Source organism: Coptis chinensis, chromosome 4 (assembly GCF_015680905.1).
Source record: "Coptis chinensis isolate HL-2020 chromosome 4, ASM1568090v1, whole genome shotgun sequence".
NCBI lineage: Eukaryota > Viridiplantae > Streptophyta > Magnoliopsida > Ranunculales > Ranunculaceae > Coptis > Coptis chinensis.
The window spans coordinates 105,652,039-105,673,441 of record NC_141459.1 but is presented as its reverse complement, the minus strand read 5'-3'; the positions used below and the strand labels follow the sequence as shown (position 1 = coordinate 105,673,441).

The 21,403-nt window shown below is 39.1% G+C and overlaps 1 protein-coding gene and 1 pseudogene across 4 annotated transcripts in view; both read left to right on the top strand.

Annotated features, from left to right (window-relative positions):
• Window positions 1–5,014, top strand: part of LOC147506635 (uncharacterized) — a 33,755-nt gene extending 28,741 nt beyond the window's left edge. For 2 of the 3 annotated variants that reach the window (XM_086558724.1, XM_086558723.1), the window contains exons 4-5: window positions 4,100–4,228; window positions 4,719–5,014. In XM_086558724.1, the coding sequence (XP_086414850.1) occupies window positions 4,100–4,228; window positions 4,719–4,843 (254 nt within the window). In that variant the 3' untranslated portion in view covers window positions 4,844–5,014. Of the gene's footprint in view, window positions 1–849; window positions 3,817–4,099; window positions 4,229–4,718 lie in introns of those variants that run through there. The other variant, XR_015193846.1, reaches the window with a different exon arrangement.
• Window positions 5,015–10,032: 5,018 nt separating this feature from the next.
• LOC147506634 (26S proteasome non-ATPase regulatory subunit 2 homolog A-like) lies at window positions 10,033–13,893 on the top strand (annotated as a pseudogene). Its single transcript, XR_015221155.1, has 13 exons — window positions 10,033–10,198; window positions 10,590–10,714; window positions 10,756–10,780; window positions 10,920–11,027; window positions 11,103–11,207; window positions 11,294–11,422; window positions 11,523–11,627; window positions 11,802–12,023; window positions 12,190–12,303; window positions 12,385–12,606; window positions 13,034–13,093; window positions 13,176–13,289; window positions 13,386–13,893. The product of XR_015221155.1 is annotated as a 26S proteasome non-ATPase regulatory subunit 2 homolog A-like (transcript).
• Window positions 13,894–21,403: the final 7,510 nt, after the last annotated feature.

Genomic DNA, 21,403 nt, shown 5'->3' with positions numbered 1-21,403 from the left:
TGAGTTTCATGAAGGTTGGAGAAAATGGTAAAAGGAGAGAAATAGACTTGCTTGGGCACCGAAAATTTTCTTGTTTAGGTTGCTATTTGGAGTTAAACGTCCTTAAACACCCCCCTTCCCTCCCTACTGGACAGTGAAATAGTTGTATTGAAGCCACACCAACATGAGTACCCAATCACCAAATAGAAATAAGCATAGGGTGGTTCAAGAATGCAATTGAATTGTTGACCTTTTTTGGACCTTGTCCTTGCCTTTGATGAAACAGGTCTCTTGTAGGTTCTAGCTCTGTTGGCTGTTTGCAATGTACAAGACCCAGTGATACCTTAAGGAGGGGGATCGGGGTGTGTCAGAGTATCTTACAGCCTGGTTTACATCTATAGCTACTCTAAGACGTTCATTTTGACTGGAAATGCACTGATTATACTCTTTCATAGTTCACATGGAAAATTTGATCTTCTTGTGTCTTGTGATGAAACCTTTGTGATGCAAGTAGGAATCAGTTTTTGTGCGCGACAACACAATATATGACGGGAATGAAAATTTGCAATCTTTGTGAAACTTCAGGGGAATATGTTTTCTGGTAAAATTCCTAGTAGAGTGAGCTATTGAACTGTGTTGAATTTGTTAGGACTCAGGACATATATTTTCTTATGAAAATCCTAGTGAACTCGGGAGTTTACCTGTTTTAAACTTTCTCGATGATTTTAAGAACTTTTCTGGAGAGATTCCAAGCGATTTAGTGAATTTGAAGTGAAAATATATATAATGCTCTCTTTTAACAGTTTTGAAAGAAGAATTCCGCCTGCATTTAGTTATGTTTGTATGTTTATAGTTTAATTGGAAATGCAGGTCTTTGTAGTCCAGATTTGAAACCATTCCCTCCGTGTTTGAAAACGAAGGCCAGCACTTGGTTTTTGATTAGGGCAATTTTCTGTTTATCTTTAGCGGTTCTTGTTTTCTGGTTTGTTAAGACTAAAAGAAGAACAATTGACGGGAAAAGACTGCTTCCATGGAAGCTGACATCATTTCATAGATTGGGATCAATGAAGAGTGTATATTTTATGCACTAACAGTGTAGAATTTAGTTTTGGGTCTTGATGGTTTGATAATGTTTACAAGGGGAGGCTTAAAGCCGGTCAAATGGTTGTGGTTGAAAGGGTTGGGGCTGGTAGGTAGAAGCCTGAAACTGATTGGGCTTTTCCATTAGAGGAGATATTGGGAATGATTTACCATGGCAATATTGTGAAATCGTTGTTAGCTGTGTGGGTGAAGGTTATAGAAATTTGATTGAGTACATGGAGAATGGGAGCTTGTAGGAGGTTTTGCATGGAGACAAAGGTGGGGTGTTGTTGGATTGGCCTAAGAGGTTACAACAGTGTTTCGAGTAGCCAGGGACTAACATATCTTCATCAAACAATATTTATTTTGGAAGATGATTTTAGCCCCCGCGTTGTAGATTTTGGACTAGCAAAGGCATTTAACCATGAAGATGAAGTAGTGACAGTGCCATGTCATGCGTCACTGGTTCTTACGGGTATATTGCGCCTGAGTCTGTGTTACAATGTAAATTCCCGAGAAGAGTCTTTGGAGTTGTGTTACTGGAACTAGTGACTGGTTAGTGCCCTCTTGATCCCTTATTTGGAGAGAGCCATAGCTTTGTGTTACCTCCATCTCCAATCTGGTAGCAATATAAGTTGCTTCTTTCCTGTTTTTGAGTGTGTTCCTTCAGCTCCAAGAACAGTCATTTGGGATTTTGAGCTGCCAGAAGTTCCTGTTCATTATTAAGTTTTTGCGCACCAACTGTACCCATAGAGTGCCTTTCTATCTTGCTGACCAGATGCCATATATGTTTCATATTTGCTGCTCGACCTGCAACCCTCGAAGGGGTCACCAACCTCCCGAATCACTGGGCCAAACCCTCCCTTTACTCAATGGATAGTGCCTATCCTCTTTCAATCAACTGTACTAATGGAATTGTTCGGGGCAAAAAAACGTACCAAGATTGAGCTAGGACCAGTTGACCCGGCAGGTTACTTTCATAGTCAGAGGGGGTTGTGCCAAGGCGACCCCATATCTCCTTTTCTCTTTAATGTTGTCATCAAAGCTCTTAGTAAATTGGTTATGAAAGCACTGGATCTGGGTTATATTAGAGATTTTAAACCAGCGCCTTATGGTCCTGAAGTGGCAGTGCTTCAGTTCACTGACGACACCTTATTTCTGCTCGAAGCTTCAGTTTCCCAAGTTCTGGTTATCAAAGCCATACTCCTCATCTTTGAAGCTGTATCTGGCCTAAAAACAAATATATGTCTAAGACATCTCTATTTGCAGAAGGCGTAGTAGATAACATGGATTCCTTAGCACAAGCTATGGGGTGTGCAGTTGATCAGCTACCTTGCCGATATGGCGATATTTGGGTCTGCCATTAGGGGACACTTACAAAAACAAATCAGTATGGAACCCAGTCATTGAAACTGTTCAGAGAAGATTAGGAGGGTGGAGGATGAAACTACTTTCAAAAGGAGCCAGGTTGATCCTTGCAAGTAGTGTTTTATCAAGTTTACCTACTTCATGTCTCTGCTTGTTATTCTAGTGGGTGTGGCTGAAGCAATTGAGCGATTGATCTGAGATTTAATTTGGGGATCTACTGAAGATCGTAGGAAATACCATCTTGTTTCCTGGGATATAGTTTCTTTGGCTAAATTAGAGGGTGAACTTGGGATTTGAAGGCTAGAAACCATGAACCAAGCTCTTCTAGGTCAGTGGTTATGGAGATACTTACAGAAGAAGGCTCATTGCCTCATTGTGGCATGAAGTGATTGTAGCTAAATATGGTGTGGATCAACACGGTGGCCTAACCCAACCACTCGAGCGTATGGCTGCAGTCTCTGGAAAGGTATTCTGAATGCCCTGCCCAAATTTCAAGAATGGTGTTGAATTTAGTGTGAGAAGCGGCAACAAATGTCACTTTTGGCTGGACACTTGGGTTGGCAACAAGCCTTTGGCTGAACAATTCCCTCTAACATTTCAGGCCTCTACTAATGCTAGGGGACTTGTTCAGGAGTTTGCTCATTGTGATAATGGTCACTTGGCGTGGAACTTGTTCCTATGAAGATATAGTAACGATTGGGAAGTGCAACAGTATGCTAACTTAAGTGCTACTCAGCAATGTGACCCTAACTGACCAAGACGATAGGTGTTTGTGGCACTGGACAAAGAATGGGGTGTTCTCCATAAGCTCCTTTTATGAAGCTCTCTCACCACCTGAACAAAAATTAGGCTCAACGCTCATTTCCTTTTCTACCAAGCTGGTTTCAAAAATCTCGGTACCATTGAAGGTGAAAATCTTCTACTGGGAGAGTGCATTGGCCCACATCTTAACTGCTGATCAGCTACTACACGGGGGTACTATTGTTTCTCCAACTTGCCCAATGTGTGATTGGTTTGAGGAGAACATCTGCCATCTCTTCTTGCATTGCTCCTTTGCTTTGGAGGTATGGGCACACCTGTTACAGCCAATGGTACTGGCGTTTCCATTGCTTGCTCAAGCTGATTCAGTTGAGTTCTTCTTATCGCATTGCCTGTGAAGGAGAGGGAACCAAATTATAGAGGCTATCACCATATGCGACGATATGGGTGCTGTGGAAGACGCGGAATAACCACATCTTTAGAACAAGTTCCTCTCTGCTCAAAACAGTGTTAGAAGTGAAAAGGTTGCTTTGGTACTGGATGTCCACTTATTTTCAAAGGGACAGCTATCAGTTTAGAGACCTTGCTTTAGATTGGCTGGATGTAATTAATGGCGTGTGATGTGTACTGGTAGGTTTATTGTGTAAAGAATTGTAGTTTCTTTTCTTTATTTTCATGTTCAAGTGAGGATCTCACTCACCAGTTACTTTTTTGTGCTTTGCACACCCTCTGAATAAAGATTACTTATAAAAAAAACCTAATTTATCTGATTGAATCAAAAGTAATGCTTGAGATGAAGTAATGCTTAAGATCTCATCTCATTTTACATGAGTTTGCTAACTTGGTTTGCTTTACATGGAAATCATGTATTTATCTACTTATCTTTCTTCCTTTTCTGTTTTTTTCTTTTAAGGTGGAGAACAGAGGCCTGCTGCTTCAAAGCACTTATTGATTCTTGGAGATGATCCAAAGCCCAAGCCAAAGAGGAGAAGAGATGCTACTTTTGTCCTGGATGAGAAACAAAAACCCCTCTATAATCATTGTAAGTAAATTTCTCTAGCTGTCAGTTTGCCAAACCTATTGGAAATATAGTTATGATCGCGTCAGAATATAACAACCCTTGGACTTTTCGCAATATCCCAATGATTCGAGTGTGTTTAATAATTGAAAAGGTCATCTGGTGTTCTTTAATTTGTGTCTTTTGAAAAGTGTTACTGCAGTAGATCCATTCCTATATATGCATGATAGTTTGTATATATATCTGAATGTAGATGGATAATGTGAGAGTAAAGAAGGCTTGTCAAAGAGAGGCTTGCAGCATGACACTTTAGATAGAAACCATGTAAATCCAAAATTCGTCCGACGAAAGCTGTCCAATGTTTTACAGTTACCAGGAATAACAAGTCTTATAACTATTTGGTCAACAGAAATTGTCCAATGTTATTATCTTCACAGAAAAGTGCAGTTTGTGGTCTACGTTGTCTGATTACATCTCAGAAACGTAATAGTTATTCTGTCGGTTTGTTTTTCAGATGCAAATGGAAGTGGCTGGTGGGACTGCGGCATGGAAGGGGTTGATAGTGAAGAAATTGGCTGTAGTGATGCATGGGAGGGTATGGGAGCCACAACGAATTTGGGTGGATTGGAGTGGCATTGATTGTGAATTAACACGACTTCTCCCCCACCCACAGAAAAGGAAAAAGAGAAAAAGTTGTTGACCACTTTTTGTATTGAGAAACTATTGTAACTTAAAACCCAACGAAACAGGTGCTGATCAAACTCAAGACTTTTAAGATTTGAATGTGCGAAACACACAAGTGCGCGTAAAGTACTCAAGTCAAGCAAATAAAAAGTTGGATGCTGATATTGGGAGGTTTCCACCCGCTGGCCTAAGCCTAGACTCCGTACAGCACTGGTGAAGCTAGCCCCCCTCGTCAGAAGGGCTAAAGGCAATCACGTGACAGTGGACCCCATATTGTGCGTGGACTCATATTGGGCTCACTACGCAACTACGTGTACAAAGCACGCCCCAACCATACATCCAATTTTTAGCCCCTACTTAGGTTACAAGCTAGAGTTACCAAGCTCGGCAATACATATTGTGAATAATTGAATTATATAGGATTAGAAACACATCCAACCGCCCGATGTGGGACTAAGTTTTGTATGTATTTGCGGAAATACTCAAATACGTATGCCCCCCCTGGATACACATTCGAATTGAAAGCACCTCTGCCACTAACGTGTTTGCATGCACTCCTGGGAGACCTCTCATTGTTAAAAGACATGCTCTACGTATATAAACACTTTGGACAACTCTTTGTCTACAATTGCTTAGAGGAGGCAACAACTCCAACAAGGTTCATTGATCCTACATCCACAGAAGCAGATTATGGGGAGCCACCGGGGTTTCTCTTTCATCTAGGGAAGCAAGACCTATGCCTGGTTATGTGTGAACAACTTTTTGCTGGTATTCGTATTATTTGCGTGAAATTTCGTGTTGAGGAAAGCGAGGGCCACTTTCATGCTGTTGTTTATGGAACTGATTCTTATTTTATGGAACATGCCTATGATATCTATGATTGCTTGGAAATGTAAGCACATCTCATCTTCCTCTCTCTATATGTGTACACATAGAAATATAAATCACTTCACAAGAGACTTCAATAGTCAAATTCTATTGTCACACATTTGTGTCTTTTCTACTGCTAACTACTGCTGCTATGTGCAACTCTGTTATTTATAAATAATAATATGACCGATTAGACTGACTTATTTTTATCAAGATCCTTATTTCTTTCCCCCCAAAGTAGCAATTTTCTAAGTAATTACTTTTTAGCAAATTACTTTTGAAAAATCACAGTTGCTCTTATTCTATTTCTAAGTAATATCCTCGCATCTTGCAACAAAGTGGTCATAGCAAACACATTGCTCCAATGGCGAAAAAGGCCCTTTATGGCTAGAATAACCTGGAAAGCTAGTTTTTCTTATTTCCTTTTTCAAATTTTAGTTTATTGAGCTAGGTAGTTAATATGCAATTAGTACACAAAACTAAGAAAAGCATAACATGCATTGGATTTACGCACAACACAAAACAATGATTTATATGTACTTAAGCTGTGTTGTATCGGTGTTTGAAAAAAAACACATTTAAGGGTGTGTTTGTTAAATTTTAACTCATGGAAAGGAAAGGAAATAAAATGGGTGGTCCACTATGGAATGGAATGGAAAGGAAATAATTTTAAATGGTATGTGTTTGGTAAACTGGGGAAAAGAAAGTAAAAACTGGGGAAAGGAATAATCATGTTTGTTTACAAAAGCTATGGAAATGAATAATTGTATTGTTGAGTGGAGTGTATTAGTAGTAAGTCCCTATTTATTTATTTCATTTCCTTTTCTTTCCACAAAATTTTCAGGGATTAGCTAAAGACACAAAACCTTTTCCATTTGTTTCCATATGGAAAAGCCCATTTCCTTTCCATAGGTAAACAAACGCCTTAAAAACTATGGAAAAGGTGGACCACTCTTATTTTCCTTTCCTTTCCATAGTGTTTCCATCATAACAAACACACCCTAAGGCTTACGCCTTGAGGGTTGCCTCAAAGCCTCACACTCAACATAACGGCGAGGCTTATAACCTCACATTTAGTGCAAGAGGCTTATGTTTTTAAGTGTGTTTTACTTCTTTTATTCATATGACATGTTGTACCTCATATTTTATTTAGTTATTTACATTTTCTGGATTTTTCCACTTTTTTCTTGCCTTAAGCCTCAGCGCCTCAAGGGTCTTATATGTTTTTCCAAACATTGGGGTAAAGGACTAGGTATGCATTTCGACTACTTGAATCCTACCAAACAGGATGCAAATCATGACAAAAGTTTCTTAGTGACCTTGCCTAATGATGCTCTTTTGTTGTTGTTGTTTTTAATTCCTTTTTCACCTCTTCATCCCTTAAGCCATACAGACTAAGGCGCCACATCATTTTTGCGCCATGCACTTTAAGTGCGCCATATTGCCTTGTGGTTCACATTGTTTATTTTTCTATCTGTTCGAGTATAGCATTAGCAAGTATGTCAGATTCTCCCACAAACTAATGTTTAGTCACTCGAATGATATTTGAAAGCTGTTCAGTCTAATGTTCTTTTATCTACACAGGGTGCCCAATTGAAACTTCGTAGTCCTACTGACTGCAACCCAAAATTGGTTCCTGCGGTTCAAACTTTGGGAAACAAAGTTTTCCTCATGGCTAAAGGATTGCAATCTCCCCAGGGTAAGTTTTGCATATGTTGACTATTTTTTTTTAATTCCTTTAGTGTGATGAGTTGGTCACTTGGTCATTTGTTATGGTGCTTGGGGTTGTTATCTTAACCCATGTGTACGACACGCCCTACCACAAACTCACCAACGATGCTATGTGGCACCTCGTTTGTATTGTTTCCTTCAGTTTCACTTGTTTTTTTTTTTTTTTGGTTATTTTGAATCAATCCCCAGATTCATGTTTTTTTTTTATTAGTTATTTTTTCAAAATCATTTTTAATATAGTTAATTTTGATATAAATCTTTGTGAAATAAATTGTACCAAACAATGAAATACTAGATTAGTTTTTAATTATTGACTATGATAAAGTTGGAAAGAGAAACTGCTAAAAACAAAAATATAAGTGAGATAAGGTAACTCCTGTCAAGAGGGAAGTTCCACAATTTCTGTTTTTCATTCTTTAAGCTAGTTTTTTTTGTTTATGTCTTACTGAATTATCTCTTTTTGAAAATGAGGTATTGGTTTCTAAATATTTGTACCAAACGAGTATACATGCAACATGAATTATGATGATCATAATGGATTATTAATCATATAATGTATTATTATTATAATGGTTGCCAAATGGCCCGATAACTGCTGAATAAGAATTTAAAATGTATGAGTAAAACATGGGGTTTATTCACAAATGAATTTAGTTGCATTTTAATTGGGTTTATTTGCAAATACAGTTTAGCATTTTCATTAGTACTTGGATGGGGGCAGATATGTTGTCGTATGTGTGTGACCCGCGGTCCTCTTGTGGGTTTGTTAACCAGTCTGCTCCATATTTGTGGAGTGTTAACAGAGTCCAGGTTGAGTGAGCTATAGGACTGCGTTAGCACGGTTGAATTTGTCAGGACACAGATTTTCTGGTGAAATTTCTAGTGAAATCAGGAGTTTACCTATTTTAAACTATCTTGATGATTTTAAGAACTTTTCTTGAGAGATTCCGACCAATTTAGTGAATTTGAAGTGAAAATATATAGTTTCTCTTTTTACAGTTTTGAATGAAGAATTCCTCCTGCTTTTACTCATAGTTTGCATGTTTCTAGTTTAACTGGAAATGCAGGTCTTTGTAGTCCAGATTTGAAACCATTCCCTCCATGGTTGAAAACGAAGGGCAGCACTTGGTTTTTGATTGGGGTAATTTTTTGTTTATCTTTAATAGTTCATGTTTTGGTTTTCTTGTTGTTAAGAAGAAAACAAGAACAATTGACGGGAAAAGAAAGTTTCTATCACTACACCATAACAGTTTTTTTTGTGACAGGGGTTTTTTTCGTTTTGTGACACCAAATAGGCGTCAGGGGTGACATATTATGGCGTCAAACTGTGTCCGAAGACTTCACAATTTCAAATAATTCATTTAATTTCTTTAAAAAATGTTTAGAAAATATACTGACGGCAAGGGGGTGTCAAAGAATTTAATTTCAATAATATACCAACGCACGTGTTGGGCATGTGCCGACAAGACGAGGCATCAACATGAAACTGTGTCCGAAGACTTCGATTTCTTCTCAACCTCAACTTAAGAACACCAAATGAGCTTCTCCACCTTTCTCGATCTATTCGAATTCCACGTACACACGTACCTACAGAAAACCTGTTTGTTTTTTCTTCCTCCTTGTTTCTTCTAAAAAAAAAAAAAATTAATGGCGGTGTCACCATCACCATCACCCTAACACCAAAACCCGAATCCACCGAAACTAACGAAACCCCACTGATCATAAATTCACAACCCGCACCACCAGATCCTAATTCCCCACCTCCACAACCCTCAATCCCTTTCCCTAATCCTCAATTCCTTCCTTCATTCAACCACCTTCTTTTCGTCCCATAAATACTCCTTTCCCACATCCTCCTCAATTCACTCCTATTAATCCTCAAAACCCTAATTTCAAGTTCAAGTACAGCCACCTGGCATTGCTGGTTCTGTTACTGTTTCGTTAAGGCCACCTATGGGTGGAGGTGTTACTTATTATTAGAACAATCCTAATATGATGACAATGCAATATGGTGGACAAATGCCCAATGGCTATTCCAATATGCAAGGGCCAATTCCTCCTCCAGGTGGGTTTTTTCATTTCGCCTCGTGCCTCTCATTATAGTTTAATAATAATTCTATTGTTTATATTGTGTTATATGATTGTTAGACATTGTGATATATGTGAAATTAAGTTTAAATAGGGTAATGGGTGTGTTGTTTTATTGTTGTAATGGTTGGTGGGATGGAAGTTGAATTAGAGAGGATACGGAGAGGGAGTGGAAAGTCCTCTTGGTGGGTTAGCTAAGGGATGCATGTGGTATCCATGACAGGATGTTGTAATGGTTGGTGGGATGTAATGAAGATTTTTGCCGTTAAATATTATTGTCTCTATTTCTCGTGTAGCTTTGTGGACCTGTAAAGAGTTGGAAACGTGCCCAAGATCCAAGCAATGAAGCTCCAAGAGGCTTTGGGTTTTGTGAGTTTGAGTCCGCCGAAGGTCTTCTTTGTGCATTACGCATGCGAAGCAAATGTAACGTTGATGGGCAAGAGTTGGTGGTAGGCTGGACTATTTATTGGTTTTACTTTCTATGTTACATTTGTGCTGTATTATTTTATGCTATACACATTGGGGAGTAGATTAAAAATACACGGACAAAACTTCAACCTGCTATATTTTGTCATAGGATTGCTACAGAAGAAGCAGTTTTGCTATATTCTTGCTCGACATGTAAGTTTTAACTCTGTTATTGACTTATTGCTAATACTTCACAGTTAAGACTGCGTTTGAAATACTATACTTCTGCTAGGTGCTGACCTCAATATGCTGAAATACTAATAAATATCATTTTGAAGAAATGGTATGACATAAATGTTTAACTAACAAATATTATTCCAAAAGGTGGACTAAGCTTCTGCTGTTTATAAACATTGCTAGAAAATTTATTGATGATGTCTTGTAGGTTTACACTTGTTTGTAATCCAGGACCTCTGATATTCCTTCTAGCTGGTTAATTTTGTAGAGACATACATTTTAATGACATCAGCGGACACTTATTAGTAGTTTGTACTTTATAGGATGTTTTCAGTTGTGTATTGGCTTACACTTGTTTGTGGTCCAGGGTGTTGATTTCGTGCTTGATGAAGATATGGTTGCGGATTATGATGAGAGGGAGGTAATGCAAGAAATTATTAACAGCGCTAAATTGAGTGAAGGCTATCTTAACCTTGCTCGCTATATTATAAGGTATTGGTTTTCTAAAGAATGGAACTATTAATCCTTTTCAGATCTATTAGAAAAAATCATTTTGCAGTTGGTTTTACATTCTCATCTTTCTCTTCCAAACTATTTACCAAATCTCTTAGAAGAAGAGTTCTAATTTAAACCGTAATCTAAATTCATGTCGTTTGTCAGAGATTTATTGTTTTTTGTTGGTGGTCTTGTTTGTTAGGTGCACTAGATTTATGGAAGGGCAAGTGCTGGTACTAGTGTTGATTCAGCCAGACAAAACTTGGCAGCAACTTTTGTTAATGCATTTGTGAATGCGGGTTTTGGTCAGGTAAGATATGACCTCAGTAGAATGCCAATATAATGTTACATAGACATTTTGCTGACTCTTTTCCTTGCTCTCCAGGATAAGTTGATGACAGTACCTTCCGATTCTTCAAGTGGTGGCTCTGCAGGAAGTTGGCTTTTCAAGAACAAGGAACATGGGAAAGCTAGTGCTGCAGCAAGTCTTGTATGTTGCTTCATCACCAATTAGTTTGCCTATCGTTGTGTTTTTAATCGAAAAAAATTAATAAATGTTTATACTTGTGATTGTAGGGTATGATTTTGTTACGGGATGTTGACTCTTGTCTTGCACAAATTGACAAGTACTTCCACAGCAATGACAACCATATTATTGCTGGTGCATTACTAGGAGTTGGCATCGTCAACAATGATTGTGATCCTGTTAGTACTTCACTGCTGCTTATATTCATTAAAATATTTTGTGATACCTTTTTTTCTTATTCTTTTGTAGTTGTTTTGACCTTTGAATCTCATCTTTTAGGCATTGGCACTTCTCGCTGATTATATAGATAGAGAAGATTCAACCGTCCGTATTGGAGCCATTATGGGACTGGGTCTTGCATACGCCGGGTCCCAGAATGAGCAGGTAAGCTACTATGAGGAAATTTCACAATTTGGGATGTGCCATTTAATTAGATGAGCATGGTAGATCTACTTGGAAGAACAATTATCATAACTTGTAATGTGTTATTCTTGCCCTTGTGATAAATATCATGTGCTTAACTCTTTCCTGTTATACTGACTACAAATGTATTTACAGATACGCGAGAAGTTGTCACCCATTCTTAACGACCCCAAAGCACCACTAGACGTAATTGCATTTACTGCAATCTCATTGGGCTTGGTATATGTGGGCTCCTGCAACGAAGAGGTTGCACAGTCGATTATTTTCTCGTTAATGGACCAGAGTGAGGCTGAATTGGTCGAGCCGCTCATTAGGTTTTTACCTCTGGGCTTGGGCCTTCTTTACCTTGGGAAGCAGGTAAGTAATTAAATTTTTTTCACTTCAATAGTTCTATCGAAAGTCTGTCTGCCTCAGTTTATCCTTCATGTTTTTTCGTGCAAAATGTACTCAAGATATAACATAAATATTATGAACTGCGAGGTGTTTTTACGAGCACTTACACCGTAACTTTTGTTGCTGTCAGGAAAGGGTGGAAGCCACTGCTGAAGTTTCGAAGACATTTAATGAGAAGATTAGGAAATATTGTGATATGACTCTTTTGTCTTGTGCATATGCTAGAACTGGCAATGTTTTAAAGGTATTCCTTCTTGTTTAACCAAGTATTTCTTAAAGATTACCATTAGTCTCGTTAACAAGATACCTTTCTTTATCCAAACAGGTGCAGAATCTTCTCGGACACTGTGCACAACATCTGGAGAAGGATAAGGGTGAGACCCATTAGGGGCCTGCTGTGCTTGGGATTGCTATGGTTGCTATGGCTGAGGAACTAGGTCTTGAGATGGCGATACTTTCACTGGAGCATCTGTTGCAGTACGGAGAGCATAATATTCGTCGAGCTGTTCCTTTGGCTCTTGGACCACTTTGCATATCCAACCCAAAGGTGGTTTTAATGATTTTTGCTTCGACTAACATTTAAGGCTGTTTTTCAGATTTTTTGTTTTGTTTCTTTTTTAATCGGTTTTATTATTATGACATTCCATTGATAACTTGATAATGGAAATTACATGACAACCAATGAGACTGGGTATAGGCATTCCCTCTCTTGCACACCTTAGCAAGGCCTGGGGTGAGCAATACAAACAGGACTACATTGCTTGAGTTGAGAAATTGATCAAGGTTGTTACTCACTATGTTATTTGAAATTTTCAACTCGGTGTTCAATATTCGAAGCACTTCTTACTTTTTTTTAAAAAATTTAACTTGGACCAACTTCTAGTTGCGGTAGAGAAACATGTGGTTTTTTACTCCTTTACGTTCTCTTTTTATGTTTTCTGGTTTGCTAACATGTTAAATGGGTGCTGGATCAGGTCAATGTTATGGACACCCTAAGCAGACTTAGTCATGACTCAGATTCAGATGTAGCCATGGTTTGTTCTATTGTAGCATAAAACACCATCCATGTTGTGACCTTATAATGATTTAATATTGACTATAGAGTTGATTTTGCAGGCGGCAATCATATCACTGGGTTTAATTGGCGCTGGTACCAACAATGCTCGAATTGATGGCATGCTTCGCAACCTCTCTAGTTATTACTACAAAGAAGCTAGTCTCCTCTTTTGTGTATGATGCTACTTTAAACTATATTAGTTTGTTCATTTATTTTACTTTTTGGTTGTTTTAATTATTTGATCGCTTCTTGTTATCTTGTATGTATAGGTACGGATTGCTCAAGGTCTCTTGACCCAGATTACCCATCTTACAAATCCAGGGCTTTTCGATGCAAATAAGGTAAAACGGCTGGTCTCTGCCCACTTATGCGAAAAAGCTAGATATTTTGATGCAGTCTCACTCTTCAACCGTAAAGGAGAGAAGCTTCGATCTGTGGTTCAATTCAAGTTTGTTACAAGGCAGTATGTATAGAGTCAATTCTTCAATGTTAGATTCTGCAGTGAGTCTGCATTAAGTTTGGCTGAGAGAAGTTCAAAAGAAAGCTATGAAGATAAACTATGGTGGGCTAGTCTTTCTTGTCGTTTTATAAGTCGTTGTCCACTGGTTCCTTGTAAGTGTTAGAACTGGTTCTTTGTAAGTGTAGGCGTGTTAATACAATTGTTGAGTGAAATTTACTATGTGGGACTATACATGTAGCAGGGTTACAATTATATTGTTTGTTGAGAATACAATGTTATATATATTAAATATTTTTAATGCAAAATTTCTTCTTTTATTTGTGTGGTAATCAGATGTGGATGGATGAATGGAAACAATTGTATAGTAGTGATTAGAGCACTTGCAGGTGGTTTCTAAATATATGGCAGCAGGTGCATTATTATGTTTTTTTAAAAAACAAAATGAAAATATGATAAGTGATGCCATAATGCCGCCACAAATTCAAAATACCGTCATAAAATTACTGACGCCAATATGGCGTCATAAATTTTTGTGACGCAAATTGTGACGCCAAATAGGCGTTACAAAAAAGCTGTTTTGGTGTAGTGCATGGAAGCTGTCATCATTTTATAGATTGGGATTCAATGAAGAGTATATATTTTTTATGCACATAGTAGAATTTAGTCTTGGGTCTTCAAGGTTTGGTAATGTTTACAAGAGGAGGCTTAAAACCGGTCAAACAGTTGTGGTTGAAAGGATTGGGGTTGGCAGCCTGAACTAATTGTGCTTTTCCATCAGAGGAGATATTGTGAATGATTCGCCAGGACAATATTGTGAAATTGTTGTTTGGCTGCGTGGGTGAAGGTGATAGAACTTTGATTGACTACATGGAGAATGGGAGCTTGTAGGAGTTTTGCATGGGGACAAAGGTGGGGTGTTGCTGGATTGGCCTAAGAGGTTACAATACGGTTGGAGCAGCCAGCCCAGGGACTAAAATATCTTCATCAAACAATATTATTTTGAATGAAATTTTTTGCCTTCGCGTTGCAGATTTTGGACTTGCAAAGGTGTTTAACCGTGTTGTAACCTTGTCAAAAAGAGGCTTGCAGCATGACACTTTAGATAGAAACCATGTAAATCCAAAATTCGTCCGACGAAAGCTGTCCAATGTTTTGCAATTACCGGGAATAACAAGTCTTACTATTTGGTCAAAAGAAACTGTCCAATGTTATCTTCACAGAAAAGTGGAGTTTGTGGTCTACATTGTCTGATTACATCTCAGAAACGTAATAGTTATTCTGTCGGTTTGTTTTTCAAATGCAAATGGAAGTGGCTGGTGGGACTGCAACATGGAAGGGGTGAAGAAGTTGGCTGTGGTGATGCATGGGAGGGTATGGGAGCCACAACGAATTTGGGTGGATTGGAGCACGACTTCCCCCCCCCCCCAAAAGGAAAAAGAGAAAAGTTGTAAAGGCGTGTTTTAGTTCACCTTTATATACAAGGAGGGAGAGGGAGAATGGGATTGAATAGAGTAAAGACCGAGTTCGTTGTTGTCGGCGAATCGCCTCACGATCTTCTCTTGATTTTGGGGGAGAGAAGAATCAGGTCTGACGTAGTTCCAGTGGAGGGTATTTATAGCGGTTGAGCGTGAAGATCTCATGCTTACACGTGTCTTGGACGAAAGACGATGTGTGGTCGAGATCAGGAATGCGTGTAGGATTGGTGGTGGTAGGAAGTCCGCAATGATGGGGAGTGGTTGGGTTGTGTCAGTACGGCTTTGGTAATGATTGCATTTGGATAATGGATGATGTATCTAGGTGGAACATTTTGTGTGAGGGTGTGCGAGTTGAGCTACTCTGGAGCAAGCTCGGAGGATGAATACCTTAGATCAGGTGTGCGAGCTGATGATGTGAGTCGCTATGAAGCGAGCTGCGGACATGAGGTCGGTGTGATATTTATAATTGTGCTGGACACGTGTGTGGTATTCATTGGATGTGAATACTACTCTCTCACACATCCCCCTCTCAGTAGGTTGCTTTGTACAGCGAAGCGATCTGCTGAAAGAGAACGATAGCACGTGTTTAGCACATGTGAGGAAGCGAGTAATTGTGAACGGACATAGTAACTGCCTCGTTTTACAGAGTTTGTGATGGGTTTCGACTGAATTCATTCCGGACGAACTGCCTACGTATCAAGCTCTCTCTGGGGGAACCTGAATCAAGTCAAACGTAGTTTATGTAGGGATGATTTGGTGTGGTTGGGGAGAGTGGAGCTGTCTTGAGCTCGTTGGAGAGATGTTCTCTGAGTGACCGTTTGGTAGGTCGGGTGACGTTTCAGTAGATTGAGTGGTCGCTCCAACGTTGAGTTGCTCCTTGATTTAGATAAAGTGACCGTTTGGTTGGTCAGGTGGCGTTTCTGTAAGCCGAATGATCGTGTGGTAGGTCGAGTGGTGCTTCAGTAGACTGAGTGGCTGCTCCATCGCTAAATTGCTCCTTATTTTAGATCGAGTGACCGTTTGGTAGTCCCCAAGAGAGCGTAGGTCAAGGGACCTGTTAGCGTAAGAAAGCGTACTGCTCATGGAGAGCGTTCTCGCTGAGTTGATCTTAGAGGTGTAGGTCATCAACTAGCAAGAACTGGAGAGGCTATGGAGTCTGGTAGCTCAAGAGAGCGTAGGTCAAGAGACCTGTTAGCTGAAGAAAGCGTATTGCTCACGGAGAGCGTATTAGCTTAAGAAAGAGTATGGCTCACAAAGAGCGTTCTCACTGAGTTGATCCTAGAAGTATAGGTCCTCAACTAGTGAGAATTGGAGAGGCTATGGAGCCTATGAGCTCAAGAGAGCGTGCTGCTTGCGGAGAACATATTAGCTTAAGAAAACGTATGTCTCACGGAGAGCGTTCTCACTGAGTTGATCCTAGAAATATAGGTCCTCAACTAGTGAGAATTGGAGAGGCTATGGAGCCTATGAGCTCAAGAGAGTGTGTTGCTCGTGGAGAGCTTATTAGCTTAAGAAAGCTTGTTGCTCCTGGAGATCGTGTTGCCCGCTGAGAGCGTGTTAGCTTAAGAAAGCGTATGGCTCACGGAGAGCGTTCTCAATGAGTTGATCCTAGAAGTATATGTCCTCAACTAGTGAGAATTGGAAAGGCTATGGAGCCTATGAGCCCAAGAGAGCGTGCTGCTCGCGGAGAGCGTATTAGCTTAAGAAAGCGTGTTGCTCCTGGAGATCGTGTTGCCCGCTGAGAGCGTGTTAGCTTAAGAAAGCATATGGCTCACGGAGAGCGTTCTCACTGAGTTGATCCTAGAAGTATAAGTCCTCAACTAGTGAGAATTGGAGAGGCTATGGAGCCTATGAGCCCAAGAGAGCGTGCTGCTCGCGGAGAGTGTATTAGCTTAAGAAAACGTATGGCTCACGGAAAGCGTTCTCACTGAGTTGATCCTAGAAGTATAGGTCCTCAACTAGTGAGAATTAGAGAGGCTATGGAGCCTATGAGATCAAGAGAGTGTGCTGCTCGCGGAGAACGTATTAGCTTAAGAAAGCGTGTTGCTACTGGAGATCGTGTTGCCCGCTGAGAGCGTGTTAGCTTAAGAAAGCGTATGGCTCACGGAGAGCGTTCTCACTGAGTTGATCCTAGAAGTATAGGTCCTCAACTAGTGAGAATTGGAGAGGCTATAGAGCCTATGAGCTTAAGAGAGCGTTTTGTGCTTGAGCACGTTTGAACTCCTGAGAGTGTTTGTTCTGTAGAGAACGAGCTGTGAGTTGTTTCCTCATGCTGAATTGCTGTAGAAGATGAAGCGACCTTAGCGGAGATGGTCTCGAGTGATTGTTTCTCGACCGGAGGAATGGAGATCTTGGCAACAGGAGTTGGTGCGACCTCTGGGGTCTTGACAACAAGAGCGGAGGCGACCTCTGGGGTCTTGCCAACAGGAGCTGGGGTGACCTCTGGGGTCTTGATAACAGGAGCAGGGAGACCTCTAGGGTCTTGATAACAGAAGCGGAGGCGACCTCTGGGGTCTTGACAATAGGAGCGGAGACTACCTGGTATATAAAGAGCAAGTGTAATAACAGAGAAGTTAATGAAATGAATTGTAATTTGAGTTGATGTCTCATTATGGTATCGGAGCCAAGCTTTAATGGCGATTATGCGATCCACCATTGATGCTCATCAAAGCTTCAGTTAACAGTGATTCTTCTCTTCACTACTTCAAATACTAATCAAATTCACTGATTAGACTCAGTTAAGTTTCTCTTTCTGCAACTAAATCTTCAATTTTTTCTTCAATACTTGTTCTTTTTCATCAATCTCCATTAATGGAACCTTCAAACAATCATTCAATGACATCGATCAATATTACTCATTTCATTCCTATCAAACTGAACAAAGATAACTTTCTTCTATGGAAATCATTATTTCTTCCAATTCTACGAAGTAATGCTCTACTTGGTTTTGTTGATGGATCAAATGTTTGTCCATCTATGTTTCTAACTGATGATTCTGGAAATGCGACTACATCTATAAACCCCGTGTATCTTTCTTGGCAAAAGAGTGATCAAACACTACTTATATGGTTAAATGCCACAATATCTGAAAGTCTTTTACCATATGTTATCGGTTCATCTACTGCTCGTGAACTCTGGTTAGTTCTTGAAAGAAGATTCTCAGCTTGTTCTCGTTCTCACATTTCTCAACTGAAGAACAAGTTACAAGCCATAAAGAAAGGATCATCTACTATGTCTGATTATCTACAGAAAATTAAACAAATTTCAGACAACTTGATGGCAGCTGGAATTGTTATTTCTGATGGTGATTTGGTTGATCAAGTTCTTCGTGGACTAACTCATGAGTATGATTCATTTTGTACTTCAATATGTTTGAGAACTGAAGAAGTCTCATTTGATGAATTACATGGTCTGTTGTTAAGTGAAGAGATCAATGTCAGTGATAGACAAGGTGTGATACTTGAAACTGCTCCACAAGCATTTGCTATGAACTACACTAGTTCAAACTACAATACTAGTCGTGGAAGAGGTTATTATCACAGAGGAAGAGGAAGGAACTCTAATCAAGGGAGAGGATCAAATTTTGGTAGAGTATTCTACCCTATGCAAGGTTCTGGATCTAATTCTAGTTCCAATGTTCAAACCAAAGAACAAGTTCCTTCACAATGGCAACAAAATGGAACTAAGAGCTCAAGGCTTGTCTATCAAATCTGTGGCAAGACTGGACATGTTGCAATAGATTGCTACAATCGCATGAATTACTCTTTCCAAGGGCGAATTCCACCTTCCAGACTTCAAGCAATGGCTGCACAATATTCTTCAAAGTCTCAAAGCTCTAATTCACAGTCCTCTCAAAGCTATGATGGTAACTCTTCTTCCAATCCTTATTATCAGAACTATAATGCTTACATCTCAGACAACAATTCTACTCCTGCAAATGAGTCACATTGGATAGCTGACACTGGAGCAACACATCATCTAACTCCTGAGTTGAGTACTCTCTCTATATCAAATGAGTATGCTGGAAATGACAAGGTCATTGTGGGAGATGGTAAAGGTCTATCAATCTCTCATATTGGTAACTCTATATTTAATACACCATATTCATCATTTAGTCTCAAACACATTCTACATGTACCTACTATTGCACAAAACTTGTTATCTGTCCACAAATTCACTAAAGATAATGATTGTTCCATCACATTCACATCATCCTCTTTTTATGTCAAGGACAACAATTCAGGCAAGATTATTTTCCAAGGGAACCATAAGAATGGACTCTATCCTCTGACATTCAAGCTTAGCTCAAGCTCTTCTTCACCTCATTCAAACTTATCTCAGTCTCACAATGTAATTTATACTACATTTCTTGGAGCCAAAGCCACTGCATCTGTCTGGCATCAAAGAACTGGACATCCATCTTTTTTTGTTTTGAATAAAATCATTTCTAATTTTCAGTTGTCATCTGACACTTGTAATAAATTCAGTTTTTGTACTGCTTGTAAACTTGGTAAAATGACCAAGCTTCCTTTTGCTTTATCACAATCTGTAAGCTCAAAGCCTTTGGAGTTAATACATTCTGACCTTTGGGGTCCATCTTCAATTCCCTCAACAAATGGTTTTCTGTATTATGTTTCATTTATTGATGATTGGTCTAGACTCACATGGATTTTTCTTCTGTTTCATAAATCTGATTTTTTAACAATTTTTCAATCTTTTAAAACAAATGTAGAAAACCTTCTCAATAGCAAAATCAAAATCCTTAGATCTGATGGAGGGGGTGAATACATTAGTAAAAGACTCAAATGTTTCCTTCAGTCACAAGGCATTTCTACTCAATATTCTTGTCCACATACACCTGAACAGAATGGCATGGCCGAGCGGAAGCATAAGCATATTACAGAAATGGCTAGGACACTTATTGCCCAAAGCAATGTACCTCCTCGATTTTGGGTCAACATCTTTCAAACCTGTGTTTATCTAATAAACAGAACACCTACAAAGTTTCTAAACTACAAGTCTCCACTTCAGATTCTCTTTCGACAGTCTCCAAATTATTCTTTTTTTAAAGTATATGGTTGCTTATGTTTTCCTTGGTTGAAACCTTACAACACAAATAAACTTCAAGCCAGAAGCAAAGAATGCGTCTTCCTTGGTTACAGTCATGATCACAAAGGTTACCAGTGTTTGGATCCTATTACAAATATAATTTATGTGTCTAGGCATGTTTTGTTCAATGAACATTCTTTTCCATTTAAAACTAATACTCCAACCTCTATTCCTTCAATTCCATCAACTACAAAACTTCTTGTTCCATCCTTATACTCACCAGCAGTTACTCCAAACTCAAGTCCATTAAATGATGTTCACAATTCTGAACTTTCTGCCAATGACTTTCAAACTGAACCTGTAAATGTTTCAACTAGCTCTCCAGTTGCTATCACAACTGCAGTTGACACAAATGTCTTTTCTTCTCATGTTCCTGTACATGTTCAACCTAATGTCATTACTCTCAGAAAACCTCAACCACCAAGTCATTCTATGACTACTAGAGCAAAACAAGGAATCTTTAAAAAGAAAGTTTATTCAGCCACCAAGCATCCTATTACTGCTCTCATTTCAAAAGCCAATGCTCACATTCAAGTTCCGACATGCCACACTCAAGCCATGAAGGATTCCAATTGGAGATCAGCAATGGCATCAGAATATAATGCTCTCATTCAAAATAAGACATGGATACTAGTACCTTTTGATCCTTCTATGAATCTTGTGGATAATAAATATGTGTTTAGATTGAAAGAGAAAGCAGATGGTTCAATAGATAAGCACAAGGCTCGACTAGTAGCTAAAGGATATCTTCAGCAAGCTGGCCTTGACTTCAATGAAACTTTCAATCATGTTGCAAAATCAACCACCATAAGGCTCATTCTAACTCTTGCAGTACATTACAACTGGTCTGTGAAACAACTTGATGTGTCAAATGCATTCTTGCATGGTGATCTAAAAGAAACTGTTTACATGACTCAGCCCCATGGATTTATTGATCCTCAAAAGCCTACACATGTATGCAAACTGCAGAAATCCTTATATGGTCTGAAACAAGCACTTCGTGCTTGGTATGAAAAACTCATGAGAGCTTTACTGGAATATGGTTTTGAACCGGCAAAAGCAGACACATCCTTATTTGTGAGAAAGGTAGATGATACAATCACCTTCATTTTGATTTATGTGGATGATATATTACTCACAGGAAATTCTGATGCATATTGTCACACTCTGCTTGGATTCTTAAGTCAACATTTTGCAATGAAGGATCTTGGGGAGATTCATTAATTACTTTCTAGGAATGCAA